The 22,218-nt window shown below is 34.7% G+C and overlaps 1 protein-coding gene across 2 annotated transcripts in view; it reads right to left on the bottom strand.

The window, feature by feature from the left end:
• The window catches only part of POT1 (protection of telomeres 1), a 67,154-nt gene that overhangs the window by 23,155 nt on the left and 21,781 nt on the right, over positions 1-22,218 (bottom strand). For both annotated transcript variants that reach the window (XM_086747165.1, XM_086747176.1), the window contains 3 exons: positions 21,381-21,511; positions 10,000-10,290; positions 5,983-6,138 (listed from right to left, as the gene is read on the bottom strand). In XM_086747165.1, the coding sequence (XP_086603291.1) occupies positions 5,983-6,138; positions 10,000-10,290; positions 21,381-21,511 (578 nt within the window). The remainder of the gene's footprint in view (positions 1-5,982; positions 6,139-9,999; positions 10,291-21,380; positions 21,512-22,218) is intronic.

Below are 22,218 nucleotides of genomic sequence, written 5' to 3'. Positions count from 1 at the left end.
TCCAAAACCTCTCTGGGTGACCTGTTTGTTTATCAGACAACATTACTGGCAGCAAAGGCTGATTCAGAACCAGCATAAGCCTTCTCACTAAATCTGATTCTCAAGCAGACTTCAGAAGACAGATTAAATGAGCCAATATATTCTTTTCCTTAGGGCACAATTTGTCTTCTGTATTCACAACACAGCCCTCCAGAGATTGGCGTGCTGCGATTTGTCCATGTATGACTGCACTCAGCAATTGACCTCATGTCCACCATCATGCATGGCATATTATCTGTTTATGTATACATGCAAACGCATCTGCTTACCCAGATTTCTTTATCATATCTTACTCTTACATCGCAGATAACATTTTTTCAGCACCAGGACAAAAGGCAACACATGTTAGAAATTAAAAAATTTTAGGACTGTTCCTAACTTTGTTAGATTTTCTCCTTAGGTACACAGAGAATATGCTTCTTGTTTTGCTTAGAATTATTTTGTGTTCTCTGAAACAGTTTTGTCAAGTTACACAAACGGACTTAGGCTAATTTATACAAGTACATATTAAGGAAGAAGTTATGGAGTGCTGAACATTGAACACATCTTTATAACTTTGCTTTTATTTCAAAGTACCACTCCTATTATCCCTCCCCCCAGCCCCCTCAAAATCCCAAACCAAAACCATTATCTAAAGGAAACTTAATTGCATAGTTAATTTCCCTTTGATGTGTTTTGAAGGCCTTTGAATCACATTAACTAGCAATCAACTATTTTTTTAAAGTATAACCTAAGATCCAGCTGATAGCTAGCAAGCTTTGCATATTCAATAACCTAGATTTATGTTCACTCAAAGTATTTTTAAATAGCCCTATATAAATGATAAATTATTTTAAATTGACTTCAATTAACATTAATATTACAGCAGTCAGTCTGTTAAGTCTTATTTCAGCTTCAGCTGCTGCTTTAACCAGTAGAAACCTAAAAAGCATTCCTACTTGACTGAATCGGCCAGGTCTTAGTATAACATTTACAAATTCATTTATATATGCATAAAATCAGATAGAGCAGCATCTTGAGTCTGGAATCCTCCTCTGTGTCAAGGAACAGACTACGACTATATAATGCTGGTATCAAACTGCTGTTTTAAACAATAACCATATATTAAAAAAGGCAGCATATTTTCAAATTCAGACACCAGGGACATAAAAAGTGCACTTCAGCCTGCACCTATTTTGCTTCCAGCATGGAGCTCCTACCAGGGTTTTAATTGATCTGCACCATGAGGGGGCTGCTCATTTTGTTCACTGAAAGCTGATCAACAGGACAGCTTGTGCATTTAGATGGTTGTTAAGAGGCTTATCTGAAGGCTTCTTTTTTTTTTTTCTTTCTAGAACCTAAATTTCACTGAATTATGCTGAATATCCAAACATGCAAGAGACAGTCATATTATAAAAGTAATCTAACAACGATTACAAATGCTTTTGGAGAAAGTTTCTGAAAAAGTTCTTAGCTAAGTACTGCTTATCAAATAAACTTATATCAATATAATAGTGCCAAACTATTTTTTTTTCCAAGAGTAATTTGTATATAAGCAGGAAAAAGTAAATTGTAATTGAAGATTTTCATTTTTTTTTTCAAAAATGTATGAAAAAAGGAAGTATTTACTATATGTACAAAGAGAAAACATTAAACATGGGAGAAGAGAGCCCAGAAGCCAAGAACACAAAATGCTGGCTTTGCCTTCTAAACTTGTGTGCTGAAATTCATGCAAAAGTCAACCAAATTGCATGTTCTAGTGCGACACTCAACTTCCCAAGATTTATGATCACCATAAAAATACATTTCTATATTTCCATTTTATTAGATACTTTTTTCTGAAAATTTTATTATTTCATGTATTTTATTATCACTTAGAACTATAGCAAAGAGATGCATTATAATCAGCATGGCAAAATACTGAAAAAGTCCGGAAAGTGATGAAAGTTATCTGGCTATGCAAGAGGGAGTGCAATTTCCGTCAATTCCTTCGGGAGGCAGCATTGCTCACTGTTAACTGGTGAGTAAATGGTGTTATGGCAAAAAATGTTACTGTATTTCTGCTGTTTACAGAAGGCCTGCAGACCCAGCACACGTTATATACCCGACTAAGATGAAATTATAAGCTATATTAAAGTGAACACCAAAGTACAGTCATCACTAAAAACTAGCACAAAACAAACTCCTTGACTGTACAGCAGTTCTGTTTATGAACTACCTACCTCATTAAGAGCAAGTTCATTTAACATGAAATTAAAGCAATAAGAATACATTTCTTGCAGCAATATAAAATGTACTAATATCCTATTTGCAGTCTAAGTCAAATACGACTGTTTTATTACAGCTAAAAAGAATTGAAATGAAGAAGTCTCATATGCAGTTACCTGTAACTAGCCAACTAAACCAACTTTTTAGTGCAGCAAATTCTCATAATTATTTAAAAACATATAGGGTTGTGTTCACTTTTGAGAGGCTGATGAATTTGGAATGGTCATTTATCATGGCAGTTAAATGTTCATGTTTCACCAGAAAGACACTCACGACAAGAGGCTGTCTTTATCTACAAGAATCACTTAACAAAACAACCTGTACTATTTTATGGCTGATGACATTAAATGAGAGTTCTTTGTCATCACTTTATCATATCAACAATCTAATTTTACTGAGTATTTTGTGTGTAACTTTTTACAAATGAGAGAAAGTATATACATAGCATTTGAGTGTAGTCCTTTGCAATAAAAAATACCAACTTCAATCCATTAAAAGGTTTGGAGGACTTGAGGGTAGGATGGGGGCTGGAATGAGGGGTGTGTGGTTTGTTTTTTTTCTCCCTTTTAATAAGTACAAAGGCCAAAGTGGGGAAAATATCACTGACAGGTCAAAGGAATGCTACCAACGCCTGAAAAATATGGAGCTAGATAGTACAGCCATGTAACTCATTTAAGTTGCAGGTTGGAAATGTGACTCAAGACACTAGAAAAGCAAGCAAGACTTCTTAGTCCAAACTGCTATCTCAAAAGACATGAAATTGCACACATGGGAGGAACACTGTAGAGAATATTAAAATTCTACATTTCAAGATACACAACAAAGCAAATACGGTGAAACTACAGACTAGGACTTGTATGCATGCTCAAGGTTAATTGTTTTAATTGTACTATCAAAAACACATGGCAACACCAAATTGATGGTATCAAGCCATAAGAGCAATGCACAGTACCACATATTCAGTGAATGATGGTACATAAGGAAATCTCCAACCAGCTGTGGACAGCTGGACCCCTACTGTGCACTGACTGACCGCTAATGCTCACTCACCTTGATCCTTACCATCTAGCAAAACACCCCAGATGGAGAAATCCATGTCACAGACCCATTCTAGAGTTGTATGGCAAGGTCTGAGTGAATCCTGAGAACCTCTGGAATAACTGGAATAAGAAAGCCCAAAGAACAACAAACTACAACCTATGGGGAGCAACTGTACTCTGGAGAGACGGGTGCAGGCTGGGGTTTCTAGAGTAACAAGAAAGCCTCAGGCACCTCAGGTAGCCAGAGGAAGAGGGAAGTCTGGGAAACAGCAGTGAACACCGCTGCCCTTGCCGAGCTGTTAGCTCTTGCCGGTGTCTTTAGGCCACAGGAAATAATCTACTTCAGAGATGAGATTTTTGACAATTCTATTTGTGTTCTTGCTAAGGCAGCAAATGATGAAAAGCCACAATCCTACCCAGCAGGAAAGCAAGGCCAGTAAATATACGGGACAAACAGTCTACTTAAAGTATCAACTGTAGTGTACCTTCAACGTAACTGAAGTTCTCTCCATTGAAAATTTTAAGTATTATTTGACTACCTTGGAAAATGGGATGAAATGCTCCTATCTTCAGTGTTCTCTGGACAGACAATCCAAACAAAGAGCTTTCAACAAACTTTTGTAGGAATATCTCTGACACTGTGCTCCAGGATTTGCTAAAAATTCACTGTAATGCATTACTTACTTTCTCTAGACTGTAGTGCTTACTCAGAGCTTCCTTATCTGAACATGTGCTTACAGATACAATTTTAAAATAAGAACAAGTATTTCATTTTTTTTTTTCAATCTGCCCTTCTTAGTATCAAGGCTGCAGAAAACAGATTGTTCCTACATGAAACATCATTTCAGACTTGCAAGTGCAATTGCAAATGGTACACGACAACATGAGACACATGAGACACTGTAACCTAAACGACAATTTACATTTTCAAAGGCAATTTTAAGCTATTGTCAAATGCAGAAGAGATGGTTGAAAAACGGTGCACTTTTATTGTTTCTGAAACGATAAACTGGCAAAACATCTAGTACAGCTTCTCTCCACACTATTCTTGTGGTCACACTTGGGAAGGTGCACATGCATACACTAAATGCCCTCCAGTTTTATACTTCTATATAAATGATTTTAAAAATAAGTCTTTGCATGACAAGACCTTGAAATAAAATATTACACAGATTAATATAGAGTATTTCAATTATACTTTTTTACAATATGACATGATTTCCACTAGTATTTAAAAATGAATGTTCATGAAATCTTCCATATTAGTAAGAGTCCCCTCAAATTTTATCTTTAGATTATTCTGTGAAATAAAATTAATTGCACATATTGTAATCTGAACTTCATACATCTTCCTGAAGTTTAATTGTTAGGATATCAGCACTTCTCTTCAACAATTCCACTAAGACCATCCACTAAAAAGCAGTGTTAAAAAATGATTTAACTTAAAACTTCTACAGCTTGCATGAGTGAAACTACTGCAACTTTGGACTTAGCCAGAAGGAGAAAAATGGCCTGTGTTGGTCAGTAGGTTAAATCAGTTTTAACTGTTCCCTTTGACATTAGAGCTTCTGCTACACAGTCCAATAACCAGCAAAGGCAAAGAAGCTTTAGAGATAAGAAAGAAAGGACTTATAGGATGGAAAAAAAATTGAGACAGCTGATGAAGACATCCCATGTACCACATATTCAATAGGAATTCTTGAATATAAATGGGAGACAGTAATAAAGGGAATATCATCAGCTACTCAAGACAGTATGTTTAACTAATAATAATTTTTTCCCTTATTTTTTTTAAAAAACTGCTTCACTGGAACATCAGTAGTTATTTATATCAATAGATTACATCAGTTAGCAAAAGAAAAATTCTGGAAGAGAACCTGTAAGTAATGAAATACTTCTGTGATTAAGTTTTGTTATGAATTCTTATACAAAAGCAAGTTATTTTGCAATCTGTCATTTACTTATGAATGGACATAAATATATCGAATTGATTTCATGTCTGCTGATAGACCCAGCCTAACAAACAGCTATCACTTATCTTTATTTTCCAGCAAACACTTTCTTAAAAATGATGCTTGAGTTCAGAGGGCAAGACATAAAATGAAAGATGTATTCTTTGCTAATTTACTGTACTCAGAAGCAAGATGGCAGCATTGCTGAAGATCAAATGTTTAATTATGTTGTTGTTTTCTCTGTCTACGCATAATCAACATTACTGACCCACTAAATGAAGATTGCACTGAAAACTGCAGAAGTTTATAGAAAGAAAATCTTTTATTGACTTCAGAATTATGGGTCTTTAATGGAACAACAAGTTTAACTCCACTTTATATAATTTAAAAACAATTCTCAAGCACAGAATACTTCTTCTGAGTGCATTAGTTTCACAGGATTATATATGATAATACAGCGTCTGGAAAGAACTGGTTAATTGCAAGAATTTTTTTTTTTATGGCAATTTTCGGATAATGAGGCTGTTTTACACATGTTGAAGGATTTCTGCATTCAATAAAAGGGATGGGAAATATAGTGAAAGATAAAGAGGAACATTTGAAACTAATTAACAGCAGAACTGAATTGATACATTCTCTGAAGTGAGTTCTAAGCAGAAAATAGGCCACAAAAAAAGAGTTAGAAACACCAGATTGTTCATTACCTTAAGCGATTTTGCCAGTTGTACATGGTTATCATAGACTAGAATGTCCACCGTTAGATTTTGCAGCTGATGAAGAAGAACTTTTTCTCCTTCCAGGTCTCTTGCTTCCACAGGCACCTTCCACGTTACGTAGGGACATTTTGTGCCATCCCATACCTACAATGAAAAGGAAGTATTTCAACATGCTCAGAGTACTTTAGATTGAGATTTTAAATAACTTTAATGTTTTAAACAAATTTGTTGTTTGATTAAAAACTGATAACAATAAGAAAACTTAATTGGAGTCTCAAAGTCTTTAAATTAGATTTTACGGGATTTCTAAAAATAATACTTTCTTACAGACAATAAAATAACCTCTGTAGAGAATATGATCAAGTGTTAAGACCTGGTATTTGTCTTTTTTTTTTTTTTTTTTTTAAATCAGTGCTAGCAAAACCTCAACTGTTTATCCAGCAGTTACAACTATCAGAATTCACCATATGCAGAACTGTCTATATTTAACACTTTAATCCTGCTACAGGATTTTTTTTAACGACTCCAGCTACAGTATGTGACGACTGAGTACACAGCGTATACTCCCTTAATTATGGATCTCTCACATTAGTGTACACTGCTAGTTATCCAGAAAGTATTAGAAAAACATCAGTATTTAACATATACTTAATATCAAAGATTCTAAATATTGTTTGCCTAAAGCTAAGTTCTTGATACACTTAAGTATTGAAACATCAAGAGTTATTTTTGAGCTATCAAAGTTATTGTGAAAAAGTAAGATTACCAACAGACTTACCACTTTGGAACCAAAATCCTACTACTTAAATCAAACATTAAAATTCCAGTAATAGCTGCTTACAATATATTCTGTAAACTGTGGTTTCCTGAGTTCCTGAAGATATATTATCCTCAAAGACAACAGAAATAACGGTCTGAAATACTGGCACAGAAAAAGAAAAATCTAGAAGCATTTAGACTTTAAGACTAAAATACTGCATTTAGTAGGATTTAATCCATACAGGTTCAACAGAAGTTAGTTTTCAGACAGTTTGTTACACTAAGGCGTTTTGTCCCATGAGTTAGTCACTGCAGACGGGGAGAAAAAAGAGCTTAATTTTTAAAGGGTTTTATGCCTTACACTTAACTGCTATGGATCAAAGGACCCACAAGAAAAGATCTAAGAATCAGCAAAGCCATGTGTAAATACACTGAGAATAACTCATGCTTGAAATACTCATCTCAAATCAAGAGATAAAAGGGAAAACTGTTCACAGTGAAAATGACCCATAACATCAAATTAATGTTCCCAAGTAAGACTGCATTCTGAAGGACCCAGATAATGAGGTGGTACATGCTGCAACAGATTAAAAAAAAAGCCTATTATCTTCTGATCCTATACCATGAAATATTTAAAATCACCTTTGAAAAAGAAGTGGCCCATTGCCTGAATTATCAAACCTTTTCCAGAACTGAGCTTGAAAAATATAGATGTAGTGCACACATATTATGAATTTAGTCACTTTGACAAAATAAAGAACCTTAAGTTTGTCAAATTTCACATTATTTTTCAACTGGCTTTACTTGAGACACTTTGGTAGCTCTGTACTTAAGACATGGATCTGACAAATGGATTGAAATAACCTGAATGCTCCCTGTTGGATACGAGGATGACTACCTAGCTTTAAAATGTCCTTTGCCAGAGTAACTAATGGGGCCAGCATCAGGGCACCTTTTGGAGGAATACGTAGGCCAGTAAGCTTTCTCTATAACAAAAAAAAAAGTCTTTAGAAAAGTAGTTAGTTTTGTTTTTCACTTGCACAAATACAAAAACAGATCAAGCTCTCTACCTCAGGAGCTTGCCAGCTTCACTTTACTGAAATCATGGATGAAAATACAGAAGCCTTGGTTTAAAAAACCAACACTGGTCTAAAAATCAACAGAAACTAAATTAATTCTGGGTAAGAAATAGAAAATGGTTCCATTACTAGTCATGAACAGACTGGAGCTAAGGAATAGTTAGTTACGACCTTTGATCGCCATGGTTGGCAAAACACTGAAATGGGAGAGGCACAATGAAACCTGTTTCTCTCTTCAGTGGAGCATGCTGATTGTATGGCATAGCTAAACTCAGACAATTTAACTGACAGACAGAAGGAAAGAAAAAAATAATAGTAAAACTCTTACAAAATGTATAAAAGACAGAAGAGTTACTAGTGTGAGTTTTTTATTCTCCATCAGTTTGAATAACAAAATTCCCAAAAAAAGGTAAGCACTAACAAGTTAGTGATACTGTATTTATGCCATGTCAGCCTGAGGTGCTGTGCATATCCCAATTAATTTATTAAGTGTAATATTAAAAGTTGTGCTAAATTTTAATTGTCTTTGAAGCAATCCCAACTAGTTACATGAGCTCAATGCTTAAAATAATAAAATTTAACAGTATAATCAAACATTAATATAATTCATATACTTGGAATGACATGATAAATTTAAATTATTCTTGTAAAATGTATAACCAAAATAATATAATATTTTATTATCATCTTATTTAGGCTGGTACTGATTTGTTTTTGCTTAGTGCACCAACAAAATAATCAGAGATCTGTCTACAATTTTTTGAAAAGGCTTCTCTTCTATCACAACCAATATTTGACATGAGAAAGGCATTTTGCCCTTCTTGAAAAACTGAGGAAATCAGCAACACCATATCTATGTTAATCTACCATTTTTAAGCTTATGTATTTTAGTATTTTAAGTGTTTAATATTTTATGCTACTAAAAATATACTGTCAAAGGAATTACATATCAGAAAAATTGATACCATTATTTGATTTCAAACTTTTACCTTCCTAAGTCTATCCTAAGTTTTCCTCCCCAAGTCATTATCTTTACTATACAAAACCGACAAAATCAACTTCAGATCTTAAAAGACAGAAAAGAATGTAAAGAAATACTAATAATTTCAGAAAGTGATTGTCTCTGTCCTTGCAAAGGGTTCTGCAATGCTGAATATATACTTATTAACGAACAACTTAATTACAGTCCATAAAGTTCTGAAATTTTACTGGGTCTCATTTGACATCTATTTCACAAGGAATAATTAAATTGAAATATTTGTAACAGCTGCAAAGCATATGAAAGGATGATATTTAAGGTTTGTTTCTGTGTACCGCACGCATTGTTCTGCACAAGAAAAATCTCTGCTGCTTTAAAGAAGGAATAATGCAGTGTGCTGTTTCTAAAAATGTTGTAACAATACAGCTTAACACAGTAGAACCAATAAATAATTTTATGAAGTCATAAAATTGAAAATAAAAGGCTGTTCATCACTCACATTTTAATAATCAACTTACAAAAGAAAAAGAAATACAGAAGAGTTTCAGAATAACATCAGACTGACACATCCGGAGCTAAAACCAGGAAAATCAGACAGACCTCCATTTTATTTAGCTGATGTTAAGGATCACCCTTGTAAAGTACTCTCCTGTTGTGTGGCACTTTGTATTTTGTACTTTCAGTAAGCACTGATCCCCAAAGAGCTTATGTATAAATAAAAGAAGCTACCTAAAATCCATCAAGAACCATCTCTCTAAAGAAATAAATCAGATGAACAACTTTAAAGAGAACTGGGATTTCTGTTTTGTTTTCATAGAAACAGAATCATAAAATCATTTAATAGTTTGGGTTGGAAGGAACCTTTAAAGGTCATGTAGTCCAACTCCCCTGCAAGGAGCAGGGACATCTTCAACCAGATCAGGTTGCTCAGAGCCCCATCCAACCTGGCCTTGAACGTTTCCAGGGATGGGGCATCCACCACCTCTCTGGGCAACCTGTTCCAGTGTTTCACCACTCTCATTGTAAAAAATTTTTTCCTAATGGATGGTCAAGGATCGTAAATTTGCTTAACCTCAAAATATATATCTACATAACATTATTTAAATCAAGTACTAAGTTTATTTTATTGAAAACAGAATCACAAGGTCTTAATAAACACACCTAACAATTTTTTTTTTTTAAATCTACCTTTAGAAGAAAAGAAGATCCATCCACTTTCGCTTTTCCTACCAGCTGGCAAGTGAGATCAAAGAACAGCATTGGCTGAACACCAGACAATTTTACTACTGGTCCAGAGACGGAAAGATTATTGGCTGCCCAAACACGTAATTCTTCTATTGTTTTCTGTTCTTCATCCATAAAAGTGTACACTTTGCTAGATGTTCGAGGAACTAGTGGCGCTCCTACAGTTCCATCAAATGTTAAGGATGCAAACCCCACACTGGTAATTCCCTGCATCTGTCCATTGTATTCCCTGATCTGTACAAAACACAAAGAAAAAAAAAACCGGTGTCACTGCATCAAATACATACATTTGTTTTATTATGTGCATGAAGAATGGACCATTGATCATTTTTGTTCCTGATGCTATTAGGAGAATGGAGTCAAAATAAACACAAAACAAAAAAAAAGGAAATTAACATTAACAAGAAAACAAAGTGAATAAGCAGAAAGTATAACCTAACACAATTTTTTTTTTAAAAGAGGCATACTAATACCTGTAAATATACAGCATCAGTGCAGAGTATTTTATTCACAAATCTCAAAATGTTTGTTCTGGGAACACATCAGGATTGCTTTTACAGATGGGGAAACCAAAAAGGGGGTCACACAGCAGAGTGATGGCAGAGCCAAGTTATTACGGATTCCTGTTTTCTGCTCTCACAATAGCCCCATTTCCTGATATTATGGAACTGAAAAAGACAGTGTCAGTTCTAGGAGGCATTTTTTTTCTATAAAGCAAACAGTGACCAGCTTTCATCCCTTGAATTATGAATACAGCTTCCACAATTACTCATATGGCTACTGCCCTGTACATGGCATGTCCCCTACATCCTGCTGATTTAGCTGTGTATCTACTACTGTGTACAAAACACACTTTATCTACACTGTGTATAAAACAGTGTTCAAAGTCTGAAGCATTCCTTCAAGGATCTAGCGTAGTCTTAACTGTTCCCTGCAATTCATATATATATATATAAATAAAAAACCACTGCACAACTCATTATCCAAAAATCTCAAACGCGCTGTTTTGATCCATCCCTTTTTAGTTAAAATTTGCTTACCAAAAAAGCAACAAGACTTCTGAATATAGCATTTGTGAGACAATCTAGTTTAGGATTCCCAGTGCTCAATTTTCAAATAGTTGAAAATTCTACTGATTTAAAATTGCAGAATCTGAAAGATGTGACAGCAACATTTTTTGCAAAAACACTGCCGATAATTTAGGCCTATATTTTATAAATGCACTGAAATTTAAAAAGCACACAGGTCAAGTATTGATTGTAAATTCATAAACAAAGCAGTTCAGTCTTGGTGACAGGAACTCCTTTAACCCCTGCTACTTTGACATAATGCATAAATGTATTAAGGATCATTTCCAGGACAAACTTTCATTTACTGAAGCATTCCCTAGACCTGATCAATGGAGCACATCAATGCATGATGTAGTTTTTCTTCATTGTAACACTGAAAAGCTTTAGTCCTTTAACCTTTAGGTTTAAATACTGAAAATACAAGAAAAGCTAATGGACAAATAAGGAAATTACACAGTTTCGTAATCAATTCGTGCCCATTACCCATGATCTGGAAGAAGTTCCACTATAACACTAAGATGTTATCTAATATAAATACACAGATTTACTTTAGTTGCTGCCACTGGCATTATATTCCATAGCTTCTCAAAATAGGTAACATCCAGAGGGGAGGAAAGCTCTCTTTCATAACTTTTACTCATTCATCCGCTATCAAGATACTTCAAGCATATTTTTAAGTATGTTGTCTGACATGTCAAATGTTTTTCAAAGTGTTTTAATTTTCAATTTGTCTATTTATTTATTTCTTCACTAATTCTTTTAAATCATCATCAAAACATCTTGACTTCTTTGTCACAAAAATTCCGTTCTAGACCTCTAGCCTATTTAAGAGGGCTGTACACCCTTCATGAAACCAGTTCAAGAAACTACTTTGTCTCCCTGGGCTTTCACTAATATTTCACCACAGACTATTTTCCCCATTTCCCAGATCCTTTATGTCGTGTTTTGAGCAGTCATGAGGCTGTGTTTGAATGTACTGTACTTCTGACATCTCCTAGTACCCTCATTCATTGGATTTGAAATCAGCCTTAATGGTGGGAAAGGCAGTTATAAAATAACGAACAAAATAAAATATGTAAGAAGGTAAACTTAAGTGTCATGATGAAAACATTACCAATGATCTTGAAGCAAAACAAAATGTCCTTAGGCATAGGTATGTGGAGAAGTCACTGAGTGGTCTCAAAGGTATGCATCATTCAACAACATTATTTAGTGAACAAAAGAACAAAGAGGGAAAGTAAACGTAGAATGGGTTACAGAACAAAATGTTTCATAGCTGGAAAATTACTTATGTCAGACCCACAAAAGAGATGACGGTCAACAGAAATTCTCTGGGCTTGTCCTTTAAAAACAAATCATTGCTAAAGTGATGAGGAATCACTGGAGTGTAAAATGAACAAAATCCGTGAGCAAATGTTATTACATTACGGCATTCTAAGTACATCTCAGATCAAGTTAAGCAGCGATACTGTAAACTTTTCAGGACACAAGTGATTTTGAAACTAAATTAAACTCAGGGAAAAGAGCTAATTTGAAACTTTTGTATATGGTGACAACTCCCCCTCAGCAGATTTTGTGTCATTTCTAGAGGCCTTGGGATTTTTTAAAAAATTGGGGGGGGGGAAGGACGGGGGAATGACGACGACACAACAGGTAAAGGGGACAGATGGCTAGCACTCGAAAAATTCCCTGAGAATTTTAAATAAATTCAATCAAGAATCGTTACTAACTAAAAATATATTCCGAGACAAAAGCAGATAAAATGTATCTGGCTTGTTCTAAGCAGACAAGTAAATTCCAATATATATTGAGGGAGTTTTTGGCATATTTTTCTAAACTAAAGAACAAAAGGTGAAATGTCACCTCAACAAATTGCTTGGACAATAACCTCTAGTGATTTCTATGTGGTACAACTCGATCCTGAATAAGCTCAATAAAAAGAAGCTAATCTTGAAATATTTATAAATAGATTTACAGTAACCTAAACCACCCAAATTATTAATTTTTTTTACTGAAGATGGTATTATTCACCTCACTCGATGAAAGAGTGTGACAGTAAGTAGTGTATAAAACTGGAATAATAGCATCTTCAAGGTAGTTTTCCATCAAAATTGACTGTTAAATTGCAGAAGTAAAGAACTATTATGAAACCACTGCAGTCACAGGTCATCTTAGAATATTTAAAATTTGCCTTGTAAAACAACATAAACTAAGCTAATGTACATGTTCTTATACCATGAAGAAGATTTTCTAAAATAAATTTAACTTTTGATTTGTTGAAGGACTAGGAATTCAAGATAATATTTTGAAATATGGGCATATTAAGCTTAAAACTTGATTATTATTTATACATATAAAATTATTTCAAGACATCAAGTTGTGTTGTGGGTTTTTGGTTTAACTTGAATTACTGCATCATCTGAAATGCACTGTCCAAACTTCCATTCCAATTTGAGTGTACATTCAGTTGAAAATCTCATTGTAAGATATCTTTTACCTAAGCAGAAGTCAAAAACTTATGATCCCTGTGATTCACAGCTGACAACAAAATAACAGATCAACGTTCACATGCTGCTACCCAGTCTTTCCTTAACTGGAGAAATACAGTATATGTGAGATGCTACTGAAAAGGAAAGAGAGCATGCAAAATTGCCTACAGGCAATTTATCTGCAAGAATTATAGTTACTGTGGTGAGCAACGTACTTATTCCCCTCAGTTAAAAACACATATATAAGCACAGGCCACTATGATACGGACAGAGTTCAGTTGACACAGAAGCTAGATATCTTAATGCAAATGAGCAATGACAAAAAAAACCCTCCTTCTGAAACACAGAATCTGATCACAAGCCTCCAAGAGCAAACAACTTTATGAAGGTACAGATGGAGTTACAAATGGCTGTACCGAAAAGGGATACTGTCCAAGTACTAGAAGAGTATGGCCCAATCACAGAACCACAGGAATTTTGGTTGGCAAAGACCTCAGGAGAACATCCGGTCCCAGCTCTTCCTCAGTTCAGGGCTGTTGTCAGCACTGTGTCACATCAGGTTTTGACTAGTTGAGCCTTGAAAAATTCCAAGCATGCAGATTCCAGAACCTCCTCAGGTAACCTTTTTCAATAACACACTACTCCCTTAGTCCACAAGCATTCTAGGTAAAACCTCCTTTGCCTTAGTAAGTCTCATCATCTCTAGATCGGTAAGGTTCCCCAGCACTGATTACTAAATATTTTTATTGTATCGAATGTTTAAAAAGATCTGTAGGAATTTGGGCAAAATATCTACCCATGGATTATATTTCAAGTGAAACTTGAAAACTCCAAAAACATGGACAGGAACTTGGGCTAGTGCAAAAAAAAAAAAAAGAACACAATATACAAGGTGCAACATACACTTGTGATTTGTTCATTTGTTCTTATAAATTATGGCTATGAAAAAGCATTTCTTTCTAGAAGACACACAAAAAAATTTACCTTATGCTACGGAATGGGGGTTCCAAGTCGCAAAGGGATGCCCTTCAATTCTCTCATTCACTCACCACCTTACACAAAGTTTTAGAGACAGATTACTGTGCTTTAACTTCAAAAATGTTAGAATAGCTGGAGCAGATACTTGATGGAAAAACACAAATAAAATACAGGTTTTCCTTCGTGTCAAGACAAACAATTAGTTCACTTAGACAGGCATTCAGCTTATTTCCTTGGGTTCTTTCTTTTCTATTTTCGGCTGCACAGGCTGCCAACTCAAAATGGAATGGTATCTAAGAGCCACTGGTCCAAGACAGCATGGGTTTCAGATCTGTCTGAACAGAACTACAGAGCTTTTAAGACTTGGAAGCACCCGTAAGTATTCCTTGTCATTTGAGCAGTGATGGGTTATAAACAAAGGTTGCTTTCTGCTGGTAAATACTATTACTTTATCAGTGGTTCTGACAATTTAAATAAGAAACAAAGCAGAAGCAGGTTGAGAAGGTGTCTTGTTAAGAAGTTATGCTTATATGCCTCAAACTAGCTGAAAAAAAAATACCATAAGAATTGTCCTGAAGTCTTTTAGGGTATGAATGGCCTCAACAATTTCATTCCTAAATGGCCTTTCTATTAAATGGGAATTGCTCCTTTGTGTTACAGACTTCTTAGAGAAAAATCTAAGTCCTGGATTTATGATGATTTGTCCATCTCAGAGACTGTAGCCACTGAATACAATACACTGTATGTCCAGCATTGTCTATAAGGATATTAATAACTAATCCTCTTAATTTTCCCCTGTTCTACTGCTGCTGAAACTCTTAAGCTTTATCAGGAATTGCACAGGACTAAGAAGAGACTAAAAGTTAGCATAAGACCTTTGGAGATGTTTCTTAGTAGTCCTCTCCAGATTTGGCAACATGAGAATGACTTCAGTCCTACAATCTGGAAACCTGCATTTTTAAAACTCATCTGGAAACAGAAAATGTTTGTTTTCCATTCTGAGTGTCATGCAGTGCACAAGGGTGGGATGGGATGGAAGGCTAAAAAGAACATCACAAACACTGAAGACATACTTCTAAGCTAAATCAAAGCTGCAGAACAAGCATTTGAATGATATACACATCCCATAACAGAACATGCAAACAAACAAATTACAAAAAAAAAAATTACTATGACTGGTTAAAATTGTTACTAATTTAATAAATTATTGCTCAAAAATGTCCTAGACAACTGAACCTGAGCCTTAACCATATCAGATCCAGAGATTAATTTCTTCATAAAAGTTTTATTATTGTCACTGATGCTGTTTATACAAAAAAAAAGTTTCCTGTCAAAGAAACACTTGAATGCATGTGGTGTATCTCCTTATATTTTGTAAACGTTTTCTCACATTAAGCAGAGTAAATTGCAGTCTAAACAAGTTTGGAAAACATGGTATGCTGATTATATTTTCTTGTATTTTAAAAATGTAGTCCTAGGGCACGTGTACCTCCAGCTGTATGAACAGAGAGGTAGTAATGAAAGAGAAGCAATTTGAAGTAACTGAGTAAATAATTTCTTCCTTATCTAAATTAAACTATTTTGAACATATTTAAATATAAGAACAAGAAAACTGAACTGCAAAAACTACCTGCAGGCACCTTCCAAAAGGAAGTTAACAAGGCTAGTCATATGGAAGTTAAATGAATTTTTTTGAAGACATGAAATATATACCTAGACATTAGGACGACAAATTACAACTTTTACTATTCCTGAGAATTGCTGTCTGCAAAGTAAGATTATCAGAAATGTCTGCAGCAATGGAAATACAAATTAAAGAAGAAAATGAACAATACAGTGTACATTTCATTTATCAGTTCACCTGAACATATTATAACTATTTTGTGGAAAAAAAAATTGCATGCAAAAAGTATATATACTTAAACTAGCTGAAATAATTTCTGGTTTGATAATAATTTAAAAAAACAGCAGGCACTGTGATACTACTTTAGAAATACACCTTAGAGAAAGGGGGATAGCATACTTGAGAAAATTCTAGTAAAGAAAAATATGACTATTTTGGAATATTTCCTACATATTTCAAACATGATCAGGTAGCTTGACTATAAGTACTCAGATGAAAATTTCAGAAAACATATATTCAAAATGCTAAGATTTTGAATTATGGAGAAACTCTATCCCTACCTACAGTCAATATTTCCTGACATTATTTACCATAGGACAAATACTTGTTTTTTATTTAAATTCTATCAAAACTTCAAAGTGAGTTGCATTCTTTACATAATTTTTGAAGGGAACTCAAATGTAATAGTAATACTGATATTTCTGAGAAAAAATTTGGTTTCTCTGTATTAAAAAGAATCTCATAATTGTTTAAAAAAAATTTAATTGCTTTGACTCTTCAGAGCAAGAATTTGAAAACAGGGTTGCAATGCCACAGACAACACATTCTTTGACATCCTTTTTAGCAAAAAGTCTCAAATCTAACCTTGGTCAAGTTTATATATTTGAACCACATTTACTCAGAGGACACTAAAAGTCTGCTAGCTAAATTCTAAAGAAGTTTAATGTTCACTCAGTATGTTCAATATCTAAGCTCCAGACTTGAGTTAAGGAGAGTGATGCACAAGAAGACAGACAGGACAGAACGAGTACAGATTACAAAAAAGAGAGTGTAGTTGATTCTTCCATGTTTTTACGAAGCCATACTCCATATGCTTGATATTCAGATTCCCACTCCCCTGTGAACAGGCAAACAGCTTAGAAAGTCACTATCAAAACGCACATCTTACACTTGTCAGTTGACTGACCTATGGAGGGAACAGCCATCAGTACCATGGCTACAAAGTACCTTTGCTCAAAGAAGCAATGCATTTATATTGTAAATCTGAAGAGTCTGAACCAGATGAATATGCAATTCATAGCATGCAAGGAATTTGTTGCTGTTTTTCTCCATTTTGTTATTCTAAAGATCTAGCAGGCCGTATCTAACTGTAAAGCTAAAACACTAGAATTCTAAATCGTAATTATTTGGAAGTTAGTAGATGAAACAGTTACTGTTGTCCGTGCAATCACAGTTGAGCTTATGGTACATTTGTATTATAATACTCCATTCCTTCGTCCTATTTTTCTACAGGACCTTCTCCTATCCAGTGCATGACTTCAGAAGTGCAGAGATGATGAATTAGTGCTGTGTAACAAAGAAGCTGTCATCTTTAAGACTCCTACTTCATTCATTACAGCAACTGGAGCCTATGTACAAAGTAGTTAAGGCAGGAAAGTAAAAGATGAGAAGAGTATCGAGATTACTGTGACAAAAAGCTAGAGAATTAAGACTTTGTAATTGCTACAGAGATTGCATTATTCTGAGAAAGTCACATAAATAAAGTTTACAATGAGAGGTCACTCCTTTGGTCTTCATTCTCCAAGTGTTCCACATGAGTCACGCAGTTCTATAATGCTGAGTATTCTGGAAAAAGACCCACCAAAACACATCCTAAACAGCGATTGTATCAGACAACTAGAGTACACAGAACAATACCTAAATAAGAATGTGCCTCACTTTTCCCCAATTTTCAAACATTAAAATGCAATCAAATATCAATTCACTTCACTGGGAGTGAGGAAATAAATTCTTCTTTGTGAATCACTCAGAGGTAATAAGGAATACTAGAGAAAAGTCAATGAGGAAATTAACAATTCTATCATCATGGCAGGGTTTGAGTAACAGAAGAAAGGCAGAATACACATCAAAACTCCCAAGTCAAGTGAGGATAAAATATTGCAGATTTAGTCAGTACCAGCAGGTTGCCTCTTTAACAGCTTAAACATTAGGCATTAAGTCTAAGATACTAAGAGCATCCACAGTGAACCATAAAAAAAAGCTTCAAGAAAACCCTACTTGAGATAACCCCTTCTTTGCCAGGAAGGTAGAGGGAGGCTAGACAATTAGATTACAGGCCTAGCTTTCATACTGGGAGGTGGGGGGATCCCCTGACTGTCATCTCTGCCAGAGTACTGACTGTGGCTGAAGGCCCAAATACAACACTGCAAATCACTAAGCACTACTATTCATGAGAAATCGTAAGAAGTAATAAAAATGCACTTTAAGAAATATTAACAGAAATGTAATTGAAACGGGATAATCTTTCAGTTCTGTTACTAAGAGACTTAAAATTTTCATTCTCTGCAACAAATAATGAGCAAATAAAATTATTCTCTACGCAGAGTAATCCAAACAGAATCCTCTCCATTAAGTTCATATTAGCTCTGAACCATTGGATCTTGCCAACAACTGTTACTATGAAGAGAAGTTATTCATTAGCAGCCAAGAGTGTAGCTGGGAGCAGTAATTTTTAAAATGTGTTTGCTATCAATGTCAACTTCTTGGAAGTCTCTCAAAAGCATACTTGGGACAGGGAAATGTGAATACATGCTGTAAGGTCTATGTACACCTATCATCATTGGTAGGCACAGCTCTGACAGACTATGGCCCCTGCTACCCTTAACTGCCCTCCAGTCAGCAAGCTCAGAGAAGGTGATAAGGCCTGAAGACAAAAAGAGAAGAAAGTGAAGAAGGAACTACAGACAGTGTAATTAGAACTCTAATTAGAGTTGATTTCTTTTTTTTTTTTCAATTGAAAACTCTGTTGCCTAGCAATCACACATACTATGCCGGTTCTAGGTGAAAGAGAGGGATAGGTCACTCCCCCTCCAGTTCACTCCCAGCAATTGACACCAGGCTTCTATGTCAGATTTTTAACTGCTCAGATCAGATATGAAAATTTCCAAAGTAACTGTTTCTTAGCCTGGGGTAGTCAAAACATTCCTATCCAGAAAAAGACCACTTAGCAAGTCCAGATCATTCTAACTCAGAAAGTAATTAAACAAGCTGTCAGCTTATGCATCTGAGGAGATATGGACTGTGAGCAGCTTGAGGTCAATTAGGGCTGGAAACCACTTAAAACAGCTCAGCTGTGTTGACAAAAAAAAGTGTATGTGGGGAGGGAACTGACGGACTCTATCTTTAAATGCTGAAACGTCACCTTGGAGAATGATGAAGCACCAATTGATAAGGATTTTAGAATGATCTCCTAAAAATTTGATGCCAAATCAGGAGAATGGTGAGGCTCCTCACAAGTGCTATATCAATAGGTTTCCTTAATAAGTTTATAATAAACAGTGGAGCTGAGGCATTATTACATTTGCATAAAAGGTGCATACATAACTTCCCTGATAGTGGTCTTGTTTGCTTTTTTAACCTGTACTTCTCACATCTCAAAAAAATCCAATAGCAACCTACCACAGACATGCAACTTTTCAATTCTTTCATTTTAATCAGGCTCCCTTCTGCTTTCTCCTTTTCCATGCATATATTACAACTCCAGAATTATAAAATTCCAAAAACACACATATATTTTGATTTTAGCAGCAATAAACATGTTTATACCTTCACTGAATTTCAGAAATGAGTATATCTGTTTAACAATCACCCTGCTGTATTCAGAGAGAATTCAAGATTTAGCATAAGACTTTCCCATGTGAAGCCAAATCAATGAACTTACAAGACTAACACATCTCAGGTATTGATTAGCAACACAAGCTTCAAAATCTAAATATAGTTTTATTCCACTCATATATAAAGATGACCTTGAAGAAGCTTTATACTGACCCAGAACAGGTTAGCTAATTTCTCTCTCAATTGTAAATATTTATAATATACATGAAGAACTGAAGACTATTTCTGAATCTTAACAAGTTCTTTCTTAATAATCTCAGCAGTACAAATCTCAATTACTGGATAAATCTTACACCTTTTAACATTTATTGTCATGGGGTTTTTCTTTGTTCTCCTGCCACAGCATATCAAAACTTACATGCTTAGTACTACTGATCTTTATCCATTTCATCATCCTTTTGTACAATGCTGAATTTCCTAGATCTCTCACGAGTGTTCCAATATGCAAACTGTTTGTTTTTTTTTTAACTGGCCTCTTTCAGGACATTTACTCATTTCTGCTATAATTATTTTAAGCAAAAAAAAATATATATGATTATGTACAGTTATCTTGCAAAATTAATATGTAACATGGTAAAATCATGTCTTTGTTACTATTCTGCATCTCTTTAAGTACGGTTCAGCATTAGAAGACTTCCATTCAGTCTCTATAATGTGGTTCCTCTTCCCTATATAGTTGCAGCAGGCATGAGAAAAACATCCAGCAGAAGCAGTACCAAAGCTATAAACAATTTCCTTCATGGTCTTTGATATAGATAAATATGGGCTAAGGCAGGAAAACATCAAAGCAGCAGCAAGAGCATACTGCACACTAAGAACCGAAGACAGATTACATTTACTTGAGTAACTCTCCAGCTGATCTAAACTGCTCCACAACAGAAGCTCTAAAGTAATTCCTCAGTTCAGTTAGTTTGAAGAGGAATAAATTGTGCACATTTATGCCAGTTAAATTCTGTTCATCTAGAAGTATTACCACATGATTTTTGTCAACTAGTTTAACAAATACTTAAAAAAGATAACGCTGTTCTGCAGTTGTCATAACCACATCTAACACTTTTTTAGAGACAGATATCAGCTTAGTGCTCTGTTGTTTAAAAAAGGTGATTGTTTATTTCCACTTTTGGTCCATATCATAACCACAGCTGTTTTATCAATCAATTGCTTTATCCAATGTCTCCACGTGTTAATTTCATGAATAATTAAATTATTCCAACAGTCCTCTCACTGCAAAAAAGCAAGCACACAAACCCCCCACACCCTAGTACATACCTTTACTCTATGAAATCGAACAATATCTCCAACTTTGTAAATTTTTGGTAGGGAATCTAGATTTCCATTAAAAAGAGTGCATGTTAACTTCACATTTGATGGGTCCACAAGTGTTACAACCGAGCAATAATCTGTAAAATATAAAAGTGTTTGAATGAATAATAGGTATTACAGAGTTATTAATACACAGATATTAAACTTGGGATGAACAACCATATGGCCAATGTTTTTTCTACTATGATCTGTGTCACTCATTCAAAGTAAACTTAGTTACAGCAACATAACAACTGAAGTGCGGCCCGTCTTGCTGATAATTAGCTCAAATAACTGAAAATGAAATGTGTGATTAAGCACAGGTCTGAGAGCCAGGAAAACACAACACTTTTTCCTCTGTCTGCAACAGGCATGCTATTTTTTCAAGTTTCAATTACTTCCTGTATAAAATGAGGAGCATATATACAATCTTGTAGAATCCTTTTCTAAGATTTGGTTTTGCACTGTCTTCTGAAGAGGTAATGAGTTGTACAAGTTCTAAAAGCAAATGAAAGCATAAATTAACTTCAACAAAATATGCAAAATACATACTGCAAGGATACAGTCACAGAGTTGTAGTTAGAAAGTATAGCAAGAATCCGAAATGTGTCCTTTTGAAGTTAAACTTCGTTAATAAAATTTCACTTCTACTAGTGACCTAAAAAGTAAACTCAAAACCAAGATACAAATACGAAAAAGCAAAACAGCCCAGACTAGAGCAGTATTTGCATACAACATAAATGAAAACAGTATTTTCCATTGCAGCTTATAGAAGCATGTGTGCTCAGATATCTTACAACCATAA

Source organism: Chlamydotis macqueenii, chromosome 1 (assembly GCF_036417535.1).
Source record: "Chlamydotis macqueenii isolate bChlMac1 chromosome 1, bChlMac1.mat, whole genome shotgun sequence".
In the NCBI taxonomy this organism is placed as follows: Eukaryota; Metazoa; Chordata; class Aves; order Otidiformes; family Otididae; genus Chlamydotis; species Chlamydotis macqueenii.
This window is presented reverse-complemented; position numbering and strand designations above follow the sequence as displayed.